This window comes from Cetorhinus maximus, chromosome 1 (assembly GCF_964194155.1).
Source record: "Cetorhinus maximus chromosome 1, sCetMax3.hap1.1, whole genome shotgun sequence".
Classification (NCBI taxonomy): Eukaryota; Metazoa; Chordata; class Chondrichthyes; order Lamniformes; family Cetorhinidae; genus Cetorhinus; species Cetorhinus maximus.
Window position 1 is genome coordinate 143,737,038 of NC_135879.1, and position 22,612 is coordinate 143,759,649.

Here is a 22,612-nt window from a genome sequence, read left to right on the forward strand (position 1 = left end):
TTGCCTTTATTAGCCGAAGCATAGAATATAAGAGCAGGGAGGTTATGCTGGAACTGTATAAAACGCTGGTCAGGCCACAGCTAGAGTATTGTGTGCAGTCCTGGAATCTGCATTATAGGAAGGATGTGATTGCACTAGAGAGAGTGCAGAGCAGATTTACCAGGATGTTACCTTGGCTGGAGAGTTTTAGTTATGAGGAGAGATTGGATAGACTGCTGGTTATTTTCCCTGGAGCAGAGGAGGGATATGATTGAGGTGTATAAAATTATGAGGGGCATAGATAGGGTGGACAGGAAGGAACTTTCCCCTTGGTGGAGGGATCAATAACCAGGGGGCATAGATTTAAGGTAAGGGGCAGGAGGCTTAGAGGGGATGTGAGGAAGAATTTTTTCACCCAGAGGGTGGTGGGAATCTGGAACTCATGGCCTGAAAGGGTGGTAGAGGCAGAAACCCTCATAACATTTTAAGAAGTTTTTGGATGTGCACTTGCGATGCCATGGCATACAAGCCTCTGGGCCTCGTGTTGGAAAATGGGATTAGAATAGTTAGGTACTTCTTTTACCGGCGTACACTCAGTGGGCTGAAGAGCCTTTTTTTTGGGCTGTAGACCCCTATGAGTCTCTGACTCTATGACTATCAGCAAATTTGGTTATATCGCACTCAGCCCCCTCATTGAGTCATAGACAAAGATTGTAAAAAGACAAGACCCAAGCACTGACCCTTGCTGCATTTCATCACTGACACCTTGCCATCCTGAAATTAACTGTTTTGGGTTTTTTTGCCTTACCATATTTCCTGCCTTAACCTATGTTTATATGTTACCCCAATCCCATGGGCCCTAATCTTGTCTGAGAACCTGTTCTTCTGGCACCTAATCAGATGTTTTCTGAAAATCCAGATATAACATATCCACTGATTCCCCCTTATCTATCCTCTAGTTACACCTTGAAAAGACTCTTAATAGATTTATCAAATATGATTTCCCTTTCATAAAGCTATGTTTGTTCTGCCTAATCATGTTGCAATTTTTGAAATGCCCTGTTACCACGTCCTTTATAATAGATTCTAGCATTTTCTGTACTACTGATGTCAGGCTAACTGGCCTATAGTTCTCCTTACGTTCGCTACCCCTCTAATTGGTACTTTGGACTCAAACTTAATATGGAGTTCTATCCTATTATGCTCACTGTTCCCCAGGGATTCTATAACATGACTAATTAACCCTGCCTCATGACACACACTTGGATCTAAAATAGCCTGCTCCTTAATTAGTGCCATGACATATTGTTCTTGAACAATGTCTTGAATACATTTCATGAACTTGTCTGTCAAGCTACTTTTGCCAGTTTGATTTGTCCACTCTATATGTGAAGATTCAAGTCCCCCATGATTATTGCATTACCTTGGCTTCATGCTCATCTAATTTCTTAATTTATACTCTGGACAACACTAGGTTTATAGTTAGCACTATAAACCATCTCCCAATAGCATTTTTTGCTGTTATTTCTTTGCTCCAGGCATATGGATTCTACATCCTGATTTTCTGGACTAAGATCCTTTGCTCATAACTGCCTTTACCAATTTTTTTTATTATCGCTACTGCTCCACTTCCTTTTCTATTTTCTCTATCTTTTCCAAAAGTCAGGTACCTTAGAATATTTAATTCCCAAGCTTGGTCACCATCCACCCATATCACAGTAATGGCTATTAAGTCAAATCCATTTATCTCTATTTGTGCCATTAATTCATCCATCTTGTTATGAAGTATTTGTGTTCAGACATAGCACCTCTTAATTTGAAATTTTTTGCCATTTTTCCTTGATAGGCCTTTGTTGCTTGTGACCTATTACCACTGTCAAACTCTGTCCATTCCTGATACATTCTGCTTCATTTTACCCAAATCATCACTTTGCTCTATGATTTGACTTTTCTCATTAAACTTATGAATTTACCCCTACCTGAACCCTTCGCCTTATTAGTTTAAACCTTGACAGTATGCTGACAATAATATTGAACTGACCTTTCTGTATCTAAATTAAGTTGATCACTAGAGCTCTGCAAAAAGTTGCAGCATCAACATCTGGGGGCTTCAGTTAAATATTTTCTTCTACTTTAAAATAATAAAACAGGTGTCAAAACTGAGGCACGGTTCAAAGGCCCCTTCAATTCTATAAACAAATGAATGTGTAGTTGGCCTTGAAAAGTAACCAGTTAGCTTAGTCAAATTCGTATGATCAAATATTTGACTTCATAATTCGTGTCTTTTTTCTAGGTTTACCATAACCTTTTAGAGTACATTTAATTCTGAATTTAATTCTTTTTTTCTGTTTCCCAAAAGGTTCTTGGAGATCATGCAGCACCAGAATTTAATAACAATGCCTCTACAAAACGCCCTCCATTTATGCCTCCAGGAGCACCTCCACCTCACTTGACTGGACCTCCTCCCCCATTCCTACCTCCTCCACCTCCTGTCAATGCCGGGCCTCCGATTCTTCATCCACCAGGTCAGAATTCAACCCTTAGTTTTGACATGGAAAAACACATTTTTAGTTTGTTGTTTAGATTCAGTATCACTCTCTTACATAGAAATCAGGAGTCAAACATTTTGGACCCTAATTTTGTCTGGAGTACTGCATGCCAGCATTAAATCTCAACTTTTAGTTAACAAAAGAAAGTTTGAATTGTCATGGAACTCAGGCTGAGAGTTCATTTAATATTTGGTGGGGAAGAGGAACAAGGTATTTTTGATGAAACATGCTTGCTCTTCCCATGCCATTTGATTAATATTGTAAAGAAAATATCAATTTTTCCAATATTACTGTGAAGCAGGCTTGTGGGGGCTGTGTGTATGTTTGTGTGTGCATGTGACTGATTTAATTAAACTGAAGGCAGTCCAACTGTAAGATTTAAATCATCAATGGGTTAGGTGTAAAAGCAGGCATTTTGGAGTGGAAATGGACGTGCTAAAATGGGATACAAGTAAATCAAGATGAATAGGAATTTGCATTAGGAGATAAATGAGGAGTTGAATTTTAGCTGTTGAATTTCAAAGAGAGAAAAAAGGAAGTTTTGCTGCTGGCAAAGATCATAAATGAATAAAGCAAAAGTTATTAAGTTTGTTTCCCGAAAATAGTGGCCATAAAGACAACATGAAAGATTTTTATATTCTGGGCGAGGTAACTTCCAAAGAAAGTCAAGAACAATGGGCTTAAAGATGAAAGAGGGAAAAAAAATTAAGAAAGGATTGAAAGCTGGATTGGGTGTGGCGATGTGAGATCTTGAAGAGTGTGCTCTGTGAAGACAGATATGAAAAGGAAATAGTCTCTTGCCACCCCAGAGAAGTGCCTGGTTGTTTCAGAAAGCAAGGTTTTGTTACGAGCCTTGGATTTCCATTGTCGAGTGAGAGGGAGAAAGAAACCCTGCGATATACCTCCCCTATAGCAACAGTGGGTGCCTTGCGGTAATATTGCTAGATATTTTATAGATTAAGAATGTAGTGGGACTGTTGCCTGGAAAAGGGTATTTATTTGTGAGTCTAGCTAAGTAGAAATCTTTTGGGAAATGTTGTAAGACTGAATTTAACTGTGTAACTGTAATCTTGGGCAGAATTCTTACCTCGATGGGCGGGCCCCACCGGCTCGGCGGCGCGCGGGCAGCCGAACCCCACCGCTGAAACGGGCCCGCCGCCATTTTGAGTGGGCAGTCCAATTAAGGCCTGCCCAACAGGAAGTGCATAGCGCTTCCTGTGCAGGGGATGGAGGGAATCCCCATCTGTCAAATTGCACTATTTCGTGCATGCGCGCGAAAAAGCGCACTGCTCCCTGAGGCAAAGTCCTGTCTCAGGGAGATTTGTGAGAGGTAAGTAAACTCTAAAAATAGATAAATATTAAAATTATTAACATGTCCCCCTCATGTGACAATGTCACACGAGATGGGACATGTTAATAATAAACACACACAATTTATTAAATTTTTAAAAAACGGACATGAAACTTCATCCCGCCAGTGGATGACGCCAGCCTTAAGGTTGGCCGGGCAGGGTGTTTAATAAGGTTAGTTAGCCTGTCAATGGCCTTAATTGGCCATTGACAGGTCGGCGGGTGGACAGCTAATTTCGCTGTCCGCCTGCCTTTGTGAATATTTAAAGGGACCGGGATGATGTTGGGGGTTCCTCCCGACGTCATTCTGTGTCATTTTCCCCTCGGCGAGCGGGCCCCACCCCCAAATCGCCGAGGGGAAAATCCTGGCCCTTGTGTGTTTGTTTTCTTTTCTTTTGTTAATATTTTTCATTTAATATTTAAAATCTCCAAAAGTGGTAGTGGAATCTCTACTTCTGATTCCAGTATGCATACCTTCTTGTAATAAAAATACAAATTGCAAATAGTTGTGATAGCTTGACCAAGTTTTCCTTTTGGGATTTGGTCAGCCCAGCAATTACCACCTGTCATATCATAACAATATACTAAAGTAATTTTTAGTTTCTTTCAATTTAACCAGCCTCAGGCTCAAAATGCTGGGTCTTCATTTTGGGAGGGAAAAATTTGACTATGTTTCCATGGCCCAGTTTCATGGAAACCCGATATTCCAAGCCAAATAGCTAATTAGCTAGTATTTATGGTGACATATTTAATAATCAGTTCCAAAGAATCAGGGTAGGAGGAGGAGGTCAGGATCCCTTTTTTGACTTGGATACTATTTCAGCACCTTGTTTTCAAAATAGATATTAGAATATCATCCAGAACAAAAAAGAATGAGGTAAAAAGGGATTGGGTCATTGTAGCAGGTTAACTGATTGAATGTTGAAAGTACTTTGCACCCTCCTTTTGGTTATTTTCTCCTTTGAGAAAACGTTCATAATTGAAAATGCATGTTGATAGTGGCTGTGCTCAATAAGAACAAATGTATAAATTGTGTAAAATTCATGGATTCCCTGCAAATTGTTGTCAATATTTTCAGCACTTTTTTTTTGAAAGCAGATTTTCTTGAAATGTTTTGGCCGATGGAATTATATGCAACCTATGATTTTGTGATTACTGTAGGGACAAGAACTAATTATTGATCCAAGGCGAGAAATAGATTCCTTCCTTTTTATAAATGCACAAATTTGGAATGAAAGGCATGAAGAATGCCAAGGTTTCATTTTTCAACGAAAAAGTGCACCTTATATTTAATGCACCCTGTATTTAGTAAAGCTTGGGAACCTGACGCTCCAAATTGGCATCTGCTGATAAGTTGTGTACATTTGGCTCATGCCTAGATGTACTTAATTGTGCTGCTTCTAATGCTTAATCTTCAAAGCATCCTCTAAAATAGAACTTAAAATCTGTTGGGTTCAAGGGAAAAGACTGCTGTTACCTATGAATAGTATTCCTGTGCCAAAATCTTTAAATCACTACAAATATAAAACATCCTGTGGAAGACTCTTTGAAATCTATATTAAACACAGCACTGCTTAATCAAACTTTACTTATTAACTTTATAGTTAGTGATGTCCAAGTTAAGCAAGCTTTATTATGTACTTTTTTGCTTTTATATGTTTTACAATTTTTAAGGAAGGAATTACATATTTTTCACCACTGTTGGGGCCGTTTTATTATGTTGTATTATTTTACTGCTATGCAAGTTAAATTTCTGTTGTTCTGTGAATATAAGAGACTCTCTCCCCAAATTTTAAAAATATAGCGTGTATCCTCCATGCTACAAACTTCCAAGTCCACTAGAAATGAAGATTTCTGGAATCATATTGCAATATGTGGGTTTGGCTGACTATGTCAGACCCAATTTGGGTTGAAACAATTCTGAGGTGACTTGCCTGTTTGTCTTTTTTCTCATTGGTGCTTCCTGTGGCCAGGTTGAGGGCTATAGCTGCAGTACTAAATCAGTACTGAATATCTTAGAATTAAGAGTGGTTGACATTTTCCATCAATGGTTCGTGCAATTAATGCATTCCATTAATAAAACTAATGCAGTGGTGAAGTTAAGCTCCATTATAACACTGATAATTATGCTGAATTAATTTGGATGCATAGTAAAATATATTTTAACTCTGCCTACAGAAGAGTATGCATTTATTTTATTTCTCCAATCTTCCATAGTAGTGTTGGCCCATTTTTAAAGTACCCAGGGAAGCCTGTTTTGTATGTTTTTTCTTAGGCAGGGGTGCATGGGGAGTGCAGTTTTCCCATTGTTTAGTTATTTAGTAAGCATTGGTTTTAAGTGCATCCTGAATAGTTGAAATAAAAGATAAGATGCTGGTCACCCATAAAACCAGCCCTGAATGGCTGTATCTTGAAGTGTAGTTATTGGCCAAATTTGATCTGCTTCAAGATCTGATTTTTTAAAAAACTTTGTTTATTTACACAGAAACAAAGTTGAAAACTGCATTAAATAATGCATAACCAGAAAGAAAGATGTATTTCTGTGAGCTCAAAGTTAGTTTCTGTAGTACCTCAAACTCTGGGACTTTCACAGCCAATACATGTTAAGTACTGTGGCATGTGCAGTTATTTATATTTCACGACAATTTTAACTGAAAGTTACTTTCTCTTCGTGCAAGAAACTGGTTAAATTCAAGATTTCGCTAATTGATAGACTATTAATTTATAAATTGGAGAAAAGGTCAAGTAAATAGTTTTATGTGTATGGCCTTTTAACAATTTTTTTGTACCTGCTGTTACAGTATCAAAGATTCACATCTGGCACCCTTTTAAAGAAATAATAAATTGTTCACAGATGGTTTTCCTCTGATGTTGAACATTCGAAACTGATTGCAATTTCATATTTCAAACAGTCTGTATTTCCATTGACCCATAAAGGTTACGTTTTCAGCAGTGACACAAGCTGCTTTGCAAAAGGTTGTATGTTTATACATTGCTTGTTGCATTCTTTGTTTAAAGTTTTTATTTTATTTCTTAAGCATTTGCTGCGATTTTGCTGAGTTTCAGAATAACTAGCCAGTCAGTATATTGTGTAGTTAAATTGATAGAACCTCTTGCTGTCCCAAATGTGTTGTTCAAGTTGAAACTACCTGTTATTCAGGAGGTTAATTCTAGTTTTACCTGAAACAAATTTATCCTGTGCAAATAGAAGCTTCTTAATTTAATACTTCTCCCCCTTCTGTCTCAATTTTTTGCTCTTCTGAGGAGCTGAGATATGTTGTGGCATGGATCTTTGAACGCAAACCATCATCCACCATCTTGTCTAAGTGACTATTCTAATGTAAGCCAAGATAGTGAGTGTTAGCTGGCTATTTTACCGTTGGAATGGAATTCACAGGACTCCAACATTGTTGCTTTTCCCATGAATATGCAGGATGGTAGGTACACATGAGGAGAATGGTGGCATCGGGCAGAATTTTATAGTCTCCCATTGGCAAGTTTGCAACTGAAGGGGGGCCTGTAAAATTTCCCGGGTGGTCTTCCCACTACTGTTTTGCCCACTTCGACCTGTCTGCGATTCGTTGCGGTATGGGTGAGGCTGAGGGCAGCCCACCCATGCTTTCCCCAGTTGAGGCCCTTAAATGGCCAATTATTGGCCACTTGAGGGCTGCATTCTGCCCGGCCACCATTTTGAGGCTGGCAGGAGGAGTTCAGGAGCAGAGGGGAGGCCCAGCAGGTCAACCTGCCCGAGCCTTGTGTGAGAAGGCGGGTGCATCCCTTAAGGGTCCCCTTTCTGCATTAGGCACGTTTTCCAAACCCTCCCCACCAAGGTCTGCCCCTGCGGGTGCATGCTTCTCCCAACCTCCCCCACCCCCCATCCCCCTGGCCTCTCCATCAAGACCCCCAACCCTCTCTCCCTACCCCACCCCCAGGGCTCTCCTCGCCACGGTGAAATTCCTCCACACTTACCTGTTTCTGAACTCCGGCACAGATCTGGGTCTGCTTGTAGTCCTAGCCCAGGTTGCTGCTGCCACTGGCGTTACTGAAACTACAGAGTTGCCAGCTAATTGGATTGACCAGCAGCTCCCTAGTGAGGGGCAGAAATCCTGTCTCCAGCCAGTTAACATTCTGCGGATGTGATTGACGGGAAAGCGTTCCCTGCCAACTCTTTGGATCGTAGGGCGGGAAACCCCACCATCCAAAAAATCCTGTCCATAGTGATAATATTACTGGAGTAGTAATCCAGAGGCCTGCGCTAATGTAGTGAAGACATGAGTTCAAAGCCCACCAAGACAGATGGGTAATTTAAATTCAATCAATTAATAAAAATCTAAAATAAAATGCTAGCCTCATTAATAAATTTTTTTCTGTACTGGTTTGGTACAACTGTGGATGTACTTACACCACAAGAACTGCAGCTGTTCAAGAAGGCAGCTCACCACCACCTTCTCAAGAGTAATTAGAGATGCACAATAAATGGTGACCTTGCCAGTGAGATTTACATCCCAAAAACAAAAAAATGTGGGCGAACGCTTGTCTCAATTGCTCTCTGCCCCTATATCAAGTCAGATAAACTTAAATATGCATGGTTTGATATACATTGGGCAGGAATTTGAGGTCAGGTGGGTGTGGTGGGCTGGCCTGAGAGCGACAGGGAAACGACCCTGCGATCAGCCCACGACTGCGATTTCATGCTGGTTGGCCAATCAACAGCCAGCTAGCGTGAAATGCACACTGAAAGGCTCAGCGCTACCTGGGTGGGCGAGGGAGGAGTGCAAACACAGAAGTCAGCGCGGGTACAGGGGAGCACGCAATGAAAGCTCCCTGAAGGCAAAGAGCTGCCTCAATGAGCTGAAGAATTTTAAACCATGAAATAAAGGTCTGGAAATGCATTAAAAAATGTTCACACATCAGACTCCCTCACATGAACATATAGATTATAAAAATTCTGTCAAAACATTTTTTTTTAGTTAACATCGGAAATCTCATCCCGCCTGTGGATGAGGTTTCCTCAAAAATCCAAAGGCCACTTGGCCGATTCATCTGCCCGCCAACCGTAATGTTGGACGGGCAGCAAAAATTCGCACTTAATACGTTAATGGCCTTACTGGGCCTCTTGATTGTTGGCGGGCGCGCTGCCGACTCTCGCGTGCACCTGCCGACCGAAATATTGCACGGGCGTGTGATTACGTCGGGATGCTCACCCGTCGTCATCATGTGCTATTTTACGCCTGATCAGGTCGGACGCACGCCCACCCGCGGGACGTAAAATTCTGCCCATTGGAATCGGAAAACATTTGCTTTTTAACCTATCTTTGGCTGTTGTGGCATTTCATTTTTTGGGATCACGCTGTCAGTGGATAGGAAGGCCCTATCCCCCTTGGGTGAGGCATCCATAACCAGAAGCATAGATTTTGGGTAGGCGATAAGAAGTTGATGGGACTCGAGGGGAATCTTTTTTCACCCAGTGAGTTGAGGATCTGGAACTCTCCCTCTAAAAGAGGCACAAATGTGACATTTGAGTGCTGTAACCTACAAGGCTACAGATCAAGGGCTGGATTTTGCCGTCGGCGAGCAGGGGGCGGGGCCCGCTCGCCGACGACAAAATGAGGTGGGATGACGTTGGGGGGAGCCTCTGATGTCATCCTGCTCCATTTAAATTTTCAGGAAGGCGGGAGCACAGCGAGATCAGCTGTCCGCCCGCCGACCTGTCAATGGCCAATTGAGGCCATTGACAAGATAATTAAAACAATTAAAGGCCCTGCCCGTCCAACCTTAAGGCTGGTGGGCAGGCCAGGAGCCCCGGCGGGCTTCTGAAAAAACATGAAACCTCATCCACCGGCGGGATGAGGTTTCATGTAGAGTTTAAAAAAGTTTATTAAAGTTTCAATGAAATTTATTAACATGTCCCATCTCATATGACATTGTCACATGAGGGGGCCATGTTAAGGATTTTATTATTTTTCTATTTTTAAAGTTTATACAGCTGTCAGCGATCTCCCTGAGGCAGCACTTAGCCTCAGGGAGATGTGCGCACTTTCATGCACATGCACGAAAGAGCGCACTCTCACATTTGGGGAATCCCCCCCCCCTGCCCGCACTAGAAAGTGCATAGTGCTTCCCGGCAGACATGGCCTTAAATGGCCCGCCCACTTAAAATGGCAGCGGGGCCCGCTTCTCCGGCTGGGATCGGCTCCCCGACAGGCAGAAAATTCTGCCCCAAGAGTTTGAAATTAGGATTAAGCTGAATGGCTACTTGTCATTTACATAAATGGGTGAATTTTCCAAGATTTTATGATTCATTGAGCATTCCTAAATAAAGTGCTGCACAGATTAGAAACAGAGCAAAGCTTCCTCTGCACTGGTCCAACAATGTGCCTTAAATTTAACCTTCGAAGAATTCTTGCTGCTGCCCAAGTATAACATTTCCATTTACTGATCTAGCCACGTGTGCCTTAGTTACTTTGCCGATGCATGTCAAGTTAAATGTACTTTTGTTTTCATGCCCATTGAAATTCAGTTGAGGATTACATTGGTCTCATCAGTTCGTGCTGGATTTGAGTCCAGGCACCGGGTCGAAAGAACAAGGTGTTAACCCAATTCGCCACCCGGCGCCTATCTTTTAAATTTTACATGTACATAAACAAGAGAATACTGATGTGCTTTATGGTTTTAGTGACATAATTCTCCTCTTTTTAGGAATGCCTTTGACGACACCACCACCAGGTATGGTTTTATATTTCTACATAAGTCATAATACTGTAATATGTATTAAAGTAGAATTCATATTGTGTATTTGTATTTATAGCATTCTGTTGGTATATGGATACTTTATTCAGTCTTTTGTGTTTTAGTTCAGTACATTATTGTGCATGTAGGTATTTAATAAATGGCTCTAATTTTAAGTAATAATGTGAAAAATAAAGCCTATGGAAAAACCTTCAGTGCAGGTCCAACATTTTTTTTTTTCCAAGGGTAATATTGTATATTATAATTGGTATACTGCAAATCTAGTGCATTTTTCTTTCCATTAAGTAGGGAGGTGGTACATTTATGGACTTGTGCCATAGCTTCCAGTAATTTAGAATATTTTCTAAATATGCTTAGAATTAAATGTTTTGTTTCAGGTTTCCTGCCCCCACCTGGAGCTCCACCACCTTCACTTGTGCCATTAGAAAGGTAAATAGAAACTTTATAAAGATTTTTGAAACTATCATTTTGTTCAAATGTAAAGTACTATTTTAGTTGCATATATAATAAACTTCAATTGAATATCTACTCCATTTTATTTCTAGTTTTTTTTACCCTCTCCCTTTCATATTCCTGCTTCTTCTAACCCTTGAAGTAAAGGCAGCGTGGATGTATCCAAGGCTTTTGATTCAACTTTGTAATCAACTGATTGATGTTCTGATTTATTTTAAGTTATTCACCTAAGAAGATTGTTTGACCATCCTGCTTGTCCTGGCACTTCAACTGACAAATCCTGCTAACTTGAATTTCACCAGATACGGTTCTTCCTTTTCAAATTTTTTTTTGAAATTCATACTTGTAATAACGTTTTCCATATTCTATTAACATTCTGCATGAAAACATTTTATTCTAACTTCCTCCTTTGTTCTTCTAGTGATAACTATTGCCCCCATGTTACCAATTTGGCAACAACTAGGAACTATTGCTTGGTTTACCATCCCACAATCTTCATGGTTTTGAAAAGCTCTAGTTTTCTCCTTAAATTCTATTTCAAGGGGGAAAAGGCCATTTTTTTCCAATGTTATGTCCTCCAAATGTTTTGAGTATCTTATAACTATGACCTCTCTAATTTATAGTAAACTCCTAGTGAATCTTTCCTGCACCCTTTCTGTTGCTCCAATACACTCCTCCTGATGGACACACTATTTGTTACAATGCCCTAGCAACATTCTTTGTCTTCAATAAATTTAGCATTTCTTGCTTTTATACCCATTCCCCTAAAGTTCATTTAACCGTCAAAATCTACCAACCTGTCTTTGTCCTTCTGTAGCTGCTTACAGCCCTCTTTATATTTTACATCATCTACCAATACATACAAGGCAGAAAATGAATAGTGACCCGGGGGGGGATACCCTTCCTGTCCAAAAATCTTCCATTGACCACTACTTGGTTTCTGGGCCTATTAAAGATCCAAAGGGAATTCTTCATGTAGAGGCAGAGTACATGCTAAAGTATTAAATGAGTATTTTGCATCTGTCTTTGGAAAGGAAGTGGATAATGTGAAGGTTATACTAAAACAAGAGATGGATGTTAAAGACAGGATAGAAATAGACAGATGGAGAAAACATGCCAAAATGATTAGCATTATTGGAAGTTAGTAAGTTGCCTGACTTAGATGGAATGCATTCTAGGTTGCTGAAAGAAGCAAATGTAGAAAAAGCAGAAGCATTGGTCACAATCGTTCGATCTGCGTTGGATACATTAATAATACCAGGTGACTGGAGCATTGCTAATGGTGGAGGGGGACAAGCTAAGAATCTACAAGCCAGACAGCCTAACATTGGTGGTGAAGTTATTGAAAACCACCAGATTGGACGATTGCTTTGTGGAACACTTCCATTCGGTCCACAGGTGTGACTCTAAGCTTCCGATGGCTTGTCATTTTAATTCTCTACCCCACTCCGCCTCAAGGAAGCTCAATGAACAGCACCTCAACTTTTGATTAGGTATTTTACAACCGAGCAGACTCAACATTGCATTTGACAATTTCAGACCATAACCAATGGTCACCATTTTTTTTCAGACAGCAGCTGCTAATAAAGATTCTGCTATGGTCGTTTTCAGCTATTCTAGATCCATTGTTTTTTTTTGTTTATTGGCTCATTGCCACACCCTATTTCCTTGCGCCATTATTCCTTTTGTCATTTATTACTGTCTTCCCGTCCACTCTATCACAGACGTTCCCTTTTGTGCTTTTCCTCCCCTTCCTTTTTTTCCCACCTCTTCTTGCTTAAAACCTGCTCCATCTCTGACTTTTTACAGTTCTGATGAAAAGTCACTGACCTGCAACACTAACTCTAGTTCTCTCTCCACAGATGATCCTTGACCTATTGAGTATTTTCAGCTTTTTCTGTATCTATTTCAGATTTTCAGCATCTGTAGTATTTTGCTTTTGTATTATAGAAACAAAAAATTCACAGCATGGAAGGAGACAGCTTGGCTCATCATGTCTGTGGCAACAAAAAAGAACCTTCCAGCCTAATCCCACTTTCCAGCTCTTTGTTGGAAGCCCTATAGCTTACATCATCTCATAGCCAAGTATTTTTTAAATGTTATGAAAGTTTCTGCCTCTACCATACTTTCAGGCAGTGATTTCCAGACCCCCATGGCCATTGAATCCTTCTACCTGTTACTTTATTTATTCCTCAATCAACGTAAAAAAACTAGATTATCATGTCACTACCACGTTGCCGTTTGTGGGATATTGCCAATTGACTGCCGCGTTTCTTACATTATAACAGTAATTACATTTCAAAAGTCCTTCATTGGCTGTAAAGTATTTCAAGACGTCTCGTGGTTGTGAAAGTTGGGAAATAGTGCCTTCTTAACCCTGTATCTAGGCTCCTTATAATCTTATTCACCTCACTTAAGTTTGCCCCCAGCTTGTTCTGTCCCAAAGGAAAAAGCCCAGCCTGTTTAACCTTCCTTTCTTAGCTAAAATTCTGCATCCCTGGCAACATCCTCGTAGATCTCCTCTGTGCCCTCTCGAGTGTGATCACATCCTCCTTATAATACAGTGACCAAAACTTTATATAGCACTCCAGCTGTGGCCTAATTATTGTTTTATACAGTTCTAGCACAACATCAAAGTTCTTATATTCTGTGCCTCAGCTAATAAATGAAAGTATCCCGTATGTCGTCTTAATTACCTTATCTTATCTACTTGTCCTGCTACCTTCAAGGATCTATGGACATGTACTCTAAGGTCGTCTTTCCCTCCACACTGTTTAATATCCTACCATTTGTTATGTATTGCCTTGCCTTCTTTATCCTTTCCAAATATGTTACCTCACACTTCTGGATTGAATTCCATTTTCCACTTTGCTGCCCACCTTGTTCCTCACTATCAACTAATGGCAAACTTTTGCATCAACTACAAATTTCTTAGTCATGTCCCCACCAACGTTTAAGTCTAAGTTATTCATACGCAAGTACTCAGCTCCATGGAAGCCCTCTGGAAACAATCTTCCAGCCAGGAAAACACCCGTCGACTACTTGCTTCCTGGCACTGAGCCAATTTTAGATCCAACTTGTCACTTTCCTAAGGGTTCTATGGGCTTTATCTTTTTTTTAGCCAGTTTGCCATATGGACCTTGTCAAAAGCCCTGCTAAAATCCATGCAGGCTACACCAAATCTGCCACCCTCAGCCACCCTTCCTTCCCTTTTTAAACAACAGTCCTCTGCCACCATGCTTGGAGCCAGAGAGGATTGGAGAATGATGGCCAGAGCATCCACTGTTTCCTCCTTTGCTTCTCTTAGCAGCCTGGGATAAATTCCACCTGGGCCATTTATCTACTTTTAAGGATGTTAAATCCCTTAATATCCCCTCTCTCATTATGGGTACCCCACCTAATATTTCACGTAAATACAATATCTGCTTCATTCCCCTCTTTTGTGAAAAAGATACAAAGTATTAAGAACCATGCTCCTGTCTTCTGCCTCCACACACAAGTTAACCTTTTTGTTTTCTAAAATGCCCTACTGTTTCCTTAATTATCCTTTTGCTCTTTATGTATTATAAAACGTCTTTTGGGTTTTCCTTCATTTTACTTGCCAGTATTTTATTCATGCCCTCTTTGCTTTTCGAATTTCCATTTTAATGTCACCCCTGCACTTTCTGTGCCATAGTTTTCTTTAGTTTTGAGCTCTTGGTGTATCTGGCATAAGCTTCCCTTTTTTTTGCCTTATTCTACCCTGTATGCTCTTTGGCATTCAGGGGCTATAGATTTGGGAGTACCATCCTTTTTTATTTATCGTAACATGTTTATTCTGAATCCTCTCTATCTTCTCCTTGATTACTTCCCGCTGCTGCAACACTAATTTATCTTCAAGTAACTGTTTTCAGTTCACTTTTCCCACGTCATATTTAGAATCACAGAATGGTTACAGCACAAAAGGAGGCCATTTGGCCCATCATGTCTGCATTGATTCTCCGAAGGAGCAATTTACTAAGTGCCACTCCCAATCTTCTTTTGACCCTGCACATTCTTCTTTTTCAGATAATCCAGTTCCCTCTTAAGTACCTCAAATGAACCTGCTTCCACCACACGCTCAGACAGGGCATTCCAGATCCCAACCACTCGCTACATGAAGTAGCTTTTCGTCATGTCACCATTGCTTCTTTTGGCAATTAGCTTTAAATCTGTGCCCTCTTGTTCTCGATCCTTCCACCAATGGGAATAGTTTTTCCTATCTACTCTGTCCAGACCCTCGTGATTTTGAATACCTCTGTCAAATCTCTTTTCAGTCTCTTCAAGGAAAACAGTCCCAACCTCTCAATCTTATTACGTAACCATTTTCGTGAATCTTTTCTGCAGTCGCTCTAATGCCTTCACATCTTTCCTAAAGTGTGGCGCACAGAACTGGATGCAATATCCAGTTCAGGTCAAACTAGTGTTCTTAACAAGTTTAGCATAACCTCTTGCTCTCTTACCCTATACCCCTTTTAATAAAATCTTTATGTGTTATTAACTGCTCTCTGCAACCTGTCCTGCCACCTTCAATGGCTTAAGCACATATACGCCCAGGTCCCTCTGTATCTGTATCCTCTATACAATTGTACTCCTTGTTTTATGTTGTAATTCTTCATTCTTCTTATCAAAATGAATCATTTCACACTTCTCTGCATTAAATGTCATCTGCCACTTGCCCATTCCACCAACCTGCTTACATTCTTTTGAAGTTCTATATCATCCCCCTCACTATTCACAGTTTTGTACCATCTACAGATTTTGAAATTGTGCCCTGTACACAAAAGCCTAGGTCATTTATACGTATTAGGAAGAGCAAGATTCCTAACACTGACCTCTGGAGAACTCCACTGCAAAATTTCCTCCATTCCAAAACACATTCATTAATCGTCACACTCTGTTTCTTCTCACTCATCCAATTTCATATCCATGTTGCTGCTGTTCCTTTTATTCCACGAGTTATAACTTTGTTCATAAGCCTGTTGTGCGGCACTTTATCAAATACTTAGATAAATTGGCCTATCCCCAATTTAAAACTTTTACTCTTGGGGCAAAATTCTTACCTCGATGAGCGGGTGGGCCCCACCGGCTTGGCGGCGGGCAGGCAACAGAACCCCGCTGCCGTAACGGGGCCTGCTGCCATTTTGAGTGGGCAGGCCAATTAAGGCTATGCGCTTCCTGTGCAGGGGATGGAGGGAATTCCCATCTGTCAAAGTGCGCTCTTTTGCGCATGCGCGCGAAAGAGCGCACTGCTCCCTGAGGCAAAGTCCTGTTTCAGGGAGATTCGTGAGAGGTAAGTAAACTCTAAAAATAGATAAATATTAAAATTATTAACATGTCCCCCTCATGTGACAATGTCACACGAGATGGAACATGTTAATAATAAACACACAAAATGTATTAAATTTTTAAAAAACGGACATGAAACTTCATCCCGCCATTGGATGAAGTTTCATTAATAGTCTGCAGCCAGCTGGGCTCCTGGCCTGCCTGCCAGCCTTAAAGTTGGCCGGGCAGGGTGTTTAATAAGGTTAATTAGCCTGTCAATGCCCTTAATTGGCCATTGACAGGTCGACGGGCGGACAGCTGATTTTGCTGTCCGCCCGCCTTCACGAATATTTAAAGGGACCGGGATGACGTTGGGGGTTCCTCCCGACGTCATCCAGCGTCATTTTCCCCTCGGCAAGCGGGCCCCACCCCCAAATTGCCGAGGGGAAAATCCTGGCCTTGATCTATCTTTGTCCTTTTCTTAACTACATTAAAGCTAACTGAATTATAATCACTAGCACCAAAATGCTCTCCCACTGATACCTCTTCCATTTGCTCACTTTTGTTTCCTCAAACTAAATGCAGGGCTGCTCCCTTGCTACGTACTGTCTAAAAATATTAGCACCAAAACATCATATTCCCTTGTGGTTATTTGCACCTGCAGCTCACCAGTCTTATTTACTATGCTTTCTGTGTTTACATATATGTACCGTAAACCTAATTTAGACCTATTGCATTACCCTTAACCTGATCCTGCCTACCAACTTACTGTTTCCTATTCTAGTGGTATCCATCCCTCCCAATTCTGTGTACTTTGTTTCTCCTTTCTGTGTGCTTCACTCTCTTGATCATCACTAAAGTGATGGAAGAGGTCATCGACAGTGCCATGAAACAGCATGTCACTGTCACTCAGTTTGGGTTCCACCAGGGCCACTCAGTTCTTGAGTCCAGCTCTCTTGTCCATTTTTGGACCAAGGCTGTAATAAGGTCAAGAGGTGAGATAAGAGTGACTGCCCTTGACATCAAGGCAGCAATTGACTGAGTGTGGCATCAAGGAGCCCTGGCAAAACTGGAGTCAATGAGAATCAGGGGAAAACTCTCCACAGGTTGGAGTCATACCTAGCACAAAGGAAGATAGTGGTTGTTGGAGGTCAATCATCTCAGTCCCAGGACATCACTGCAGGAGTTCCTCAGGGCAGGGTCCTTGGCCCATCTTCAGCTACTTCATTAGTGACCTTCCTTACATCATAAGGTCAGAAGTGGGGTTGTTCACTGATGATTGCACAATGTTCAGTGCCATTTGCGACTCCTCAGATACTAAAGCAATCCATGACCATATGCAGCAAGACCTGGGCAACATTTGGGCTTTGACTCATAAGTGGCAAGTAACATTCGTGCCTCACATGTGCCAGACAATGATCAACTCGAACAAGAGAGAGTCTAATCATCTCCCCTTGACATTCAATGGTGTTACCATTGCTGAATCCCCCACTATCAACATCCTGGGGGCTACCATTGACCAGAAACTGAACTGATGCCAGCCACATAAATACTATGGCTACAAGAGCAAGTCAGGGACTCGGAATTCTGCAAAGAGTAACTCACCTTTGACTCCCCAAAGCATGCCCACCATCCACAAGGTACAAGCCAGGAGTGTGATGGAATACTCTCCACTTACCTCAATGATTGCAGCTCCAACAACACTCAAGAAGTTCAGGACAAAGCAGCCCACTTGATTGGCACCCCATCCATCACCTTCAACATTCATTCTCTCCACCACTGACACACAGTGGCAACGGTGTGTGCCATCTACAAAATGCATTGTAGCGACTCACCGAGGCTCCTTTGACAGCACCTTCCAAACCCGCGGCCTTTACTACCTAGAAGGACGAAGGCAGCAGATGCATGGGAACACCACCACCTGCGAGTTCCCCTCCAAGCCACACACCATCCTGACTTGGAAATATATCTCCGCTCCTTCATTGTTGCTGGGTCAAAATCCTGGAAAACTCTCCAATAAATGCTGGCCAAGCCAGCAACCCCCACATGCCATGAAATAAACTTTTAAAAAAAAAATCCTGATTTCCACTCTGCTGCAAAAGTTATTTGAAGCCTCCACAGCAATCTCACGAGGGCTTGCACCTGAATAGATCCAGAACTAATCTGTCTGGACTGTATGGATCCCAGCTTCTGCAGAATCGATCACAGTGCCCCAGGAATCTAAAGCCCTTTATCCTGCACTATCCCCCCAGATATGCATTCATCTGCTCTGCTCTCCTTTTCTTTATTCACTAGAGTGTGGCACTGGGAGTAATCCAGAGATTACTAACTTTTTGAAGTCCTAATTGCTTTCCTCGCTCCCTAAGATTTGCCTGCAGAACCACATCCCTTTTTCTACCTATGTTATTGGTACCAATATGGACCACAACCGCTAGCTGCTCACCCATACCCCCTGTGAGTGCTCTGCAGCAGCTCAGTGGCATCCTGGACCCTGGCACCAGGGAGACAACATATCATTCTGGAGTTCCATATGCATGTATCCAAGGATCTTTGGTTATTATTGGAAACATTTACTGCTTCCTGACTTTTGTCAGTATTGCAAGCCACAAACCATCAACGCCTGATGTTTTTTTCCACATGTCCACCATGTGACTGAGTACTATGTTTACCTAATTGTTCCTCCTCTTTCTTTTCCACTTTTCCATTCCTTTGTGAAAATTGAAGCAAAACGCTTATTAGTCTGTGCCATACCTTCATTAGTTTCTGTGCCATACCTTCATCAAAGGCAAAGGTACCCTTTTTTCATCCAATTAATGCTACTTCACGTGTGTATGTTTTTGTGTGCTTTGAAAATATCCCTTTACTGTTCCCTTTGTTTCCTGCTGGCTTTTATTCCTTTGCTTTATTTGCCTCTATTTTAAAAAATTCCCTACTATATTTTTTACGCTTAATTTGATGGAGTTCAATGTAGGGACATCTGAGACAAATCTCTCCCTTCTGCCCCACTAAACTCAAATATACCAACTTGATCCCTCAATTATAACATATGGGGAACTGCATCTCCCTGCTGAACTCCACATTCTAATGACCCTTCGCAGTCTACTGCTACTAAAGGCTCAGTGGTAAATTCAGATTTGAAATTCTTAGTTTTCACATTAGTCCAACCATCAGTAATGCTCACTAAAGCTAAACTCCATATTCTAAGAACCCTTCACACTGATCTCTTGCTCAAGACTTCGCAAGATCTCTGTATCTGTAACCCTAGGTGTCTCTGTCCCTCCCCCTTTAAGGATCATGCTATTTTGGAATACTTCCTTTCATTATTCATTTTCACAAAATTTAGCACTTCTGCATTGGCCACTTATCTGCTTACTCTGTGAACCTGCTCATGCCCCACTGCATTGCTCACAGTTTGCCATGATCCTTAATTTACCATCATCAGGATTTTTGAAATAGTGCCTGTGTACAAATGGAAACTGAAAGAATCTTTGATCAGAATCATGGGATGTACCACTATCCACATCCTGCCAATTCAGAAAGCACCCAAATACTGCCATTCATTTTCAGTTCCCTAAACATCAGTTAGTCATTAGTCATGTGGCTACATTTCTTTAATATAATTTGGCATAACTTTCATAATGGAACACAGGTGCCTTATCAGATATCTAATGAAAACTTCTAGGACAATTTTAATTCCTGTGTTTTATTGTTACACGTCCCAGCATTTTATGCATCACAGCTATTTCTACAAGATTAAATGTTCCAATTGCTAAAAGATTCCATTCTCTGATTCTGTAATTCAGTAGAGAAGACATATCAAGTAAATCTTTTTCGTAAACAAGCTAATCTCAAACTTTTGCGTTATACCAAATAATATCCAAACCACTAAATCTTGATGGTATTCTAGACAGTGAGTTCAAATATCAAGCTCAACTGTTCCCACTGAAGAAAAGGAAACTAGCTCCGTGTGAACAGTTTAGGATCGCAATTCCTCGAGATGGAAAACTCTGCATTTAGTGTGAGGCATAGGTGTTGAGTGTCTCTTACTAAAGCTGCTGAGTTCTGAGTTCTATGTTCTTTTGTGTAAAAGTAACATTGATATGTCTGAGGCAAATTTCAGTCAATGTCTCCTTTGTTGAATATAGTCTTCTAGCATCGGAACATTTCAGTATGCAGTCATCAGTTGGTTTTCGGGCATTCCAAAACTGCTGCTAAAATTGGCATTATATTGTATCAGGAAGGAAATTCCTAATATTTCATCACTGTGCCTTGCGACAAACAAATGAAAGAAAATTTTAAAACATACACACTATTGTTGACAGCATCTCTCTACTGACCAGAAAAAATAAATTCATAACCATGTAGATACTGAACATGGGACTGCATGTTCCTAAGCTAATAGATGTTTCATTACCTACTAACGTTGTAGCACTGTTGCAAATAATTTTAACTACAGTGAAAAAGTACATCACCTGGGAGCAAGTACTGTAAAAACTCATTTTGGTGGGCTAACATATTCCTGCAGTGCACCTAGAAGTTGCCTGTGGGAAGAAACACAATGCCTGCTTTTAGGTCATAAGTACTGCTTACTGATTTACTGTACTTGGATCTTATTTCTGTACAAATTTCCTAAGAGCAGGGGAGTTGTCTTCCTGGAGTACTGGCCAATATTTATCCCTGAAACACCATCACAAAAAAGAGATTATCTGGTCACATTGCTGTTCGTGGGAACTTGCTGTATGCAATTTGACTGCTGCATTTCCTACATTATAACAATAATTACATTTCAAAAATATTTCATTGGCTGTAAAATGCTATGGAATGTCCTGTGGTTATAAAAGGGGTTACATAAATGCAAGTCTTTCTTTTATAATGCAAGTAAGCTATTCTTCATTCTTTCATGGGATGTGGGCATTGCAGGTAAGGTCAGCACTTGTTGTCCATCCCTAATTGCTCTTGAATTGAGTGGCAACCATTTAAGAGTCAACCACATTGCTGTGGGTCTGGAGTCATGTAGGCCAGACCAGGTAAAGATGGCCAATTTCCTTCCTTAAAGGGCATTAGTGAACCAGTTCAATTTTTACAACAATCGATCAAAGTTTCATGCTTACTAGCTTACAATTCCAGATTTAGTAATTGAATTTAAGTTCAGCCGGTTGATAGGATTTGAACCTGTGTCCCCAGAACGTTAGTCTGGGCTTATGTATTACTAGTTTAGTGACATTACCACAGAGCTACTGCCTCTTCTCTTGAGCTTTTAAGACAACATGCAGTTCTGTAATTACCAATGATCCAAACTCATCTTTGTAATTCATCAATTTTATACATATTTTCGACTAATCCCAGCTCCAATTCATACCAATTTCTAAACCACTTTAGGGCCATACCTATTACTTTGTAGTACTTAGGTTGTTAAAATTTGGCTTATGGGAAGGTTGCGAACACATGAATTAGGAACAGGAGTAGGCCACTCAGCCCCTGGGGCCTGCTCTGTCATTCAATATGATTATGGCTGACCTGATTTTAACCTCAACTCCACATTCCTGCCAAACCCCGATAACCTTTCACCCCCTTGTTTATCAAGAATCTATCTAGCACTGCCTTAAAAATATTCAAAGACTCTCTTCCTCAAAAGGCGCTAGAAGCAGAGTTCCAAAGCCTCACAACCCTTAGGGGAAAAAATTCTCCTCCTCTGTCTTAAATGAACACGGATTATCACAGATAATGCTTAACATGCCAATTTTGGGGGTTCTCATGCTTGATGTAAGTTGAAATGCTCAAGTTCTGTGGATGTGAGTTGCTTCAGACCAACTGTTGAAATTAATGAATGATTGGTACTGGGAGACAGGGCTATCCCACTTTCCTCCATGATGTGAAAGTAGTTTATTGTAAGTGAGAATTGCCTACTTTTGTAGCCAACGAGTCTGGTTTAGCCTCACTTCCTAGTAATGTTCCTGATTTCCTACATCTGATTTTGTTTTGCATGCAACTGTGGGAGCACTTGGGATGGCTAAATTGTGGCATCTTTTGTCACTGTCAAGCATTTTCCTATTGGATATAACATGGATTAGAAGCAGAATAAGATCAATCTGTGCAAGTATAATGTTTCATATTTCATTATAACACAAGCTACCTGTATCGTTTTTTTTATGACTGATCTACAGTCTGCATTAAATAATTTTTTCGTAGCTTAGACCTGCCTCCACAAGAGTTGAGTTTGAGACTACCCAGTTAATTTTGGATTG

At 40.8% G+C, this 22,612-nt stretch overlaps 1 protein-coding gene across 7 annotated transcripts in view; it reads left to right on the top strand.

Annotated features, from left to right (window-relative positions):
• The window catches only part of fip1l1a (FIP1 like 1a (S. cerevisiae)), a 97,819-nt gene that overhangs the window by 44,295 nt on the left and 30,912 nt on the right, over positions 1–22,612 (top strand). For all 7 annotated transcript variants that reach the window (XM_078547868.1, XM_078547882.1, XM_078547876.1 and 4 more), the window contains exons 10-12: positions 2,339–2,504; positions 10,578–10,604; positions 11,006–11,057. In XM_078547868.1, the coding sequence (XP_078403994.1) occupies positions 2,339–2,504; positions 10,578–10,604; positions 11,006–11,057 (245 nt within the window). The remainder of the gene's footprint in view (positions 1–2,338; positions 2,505–10,577; positions 10,605–11,005; positions 11,058–22,612) is intronic.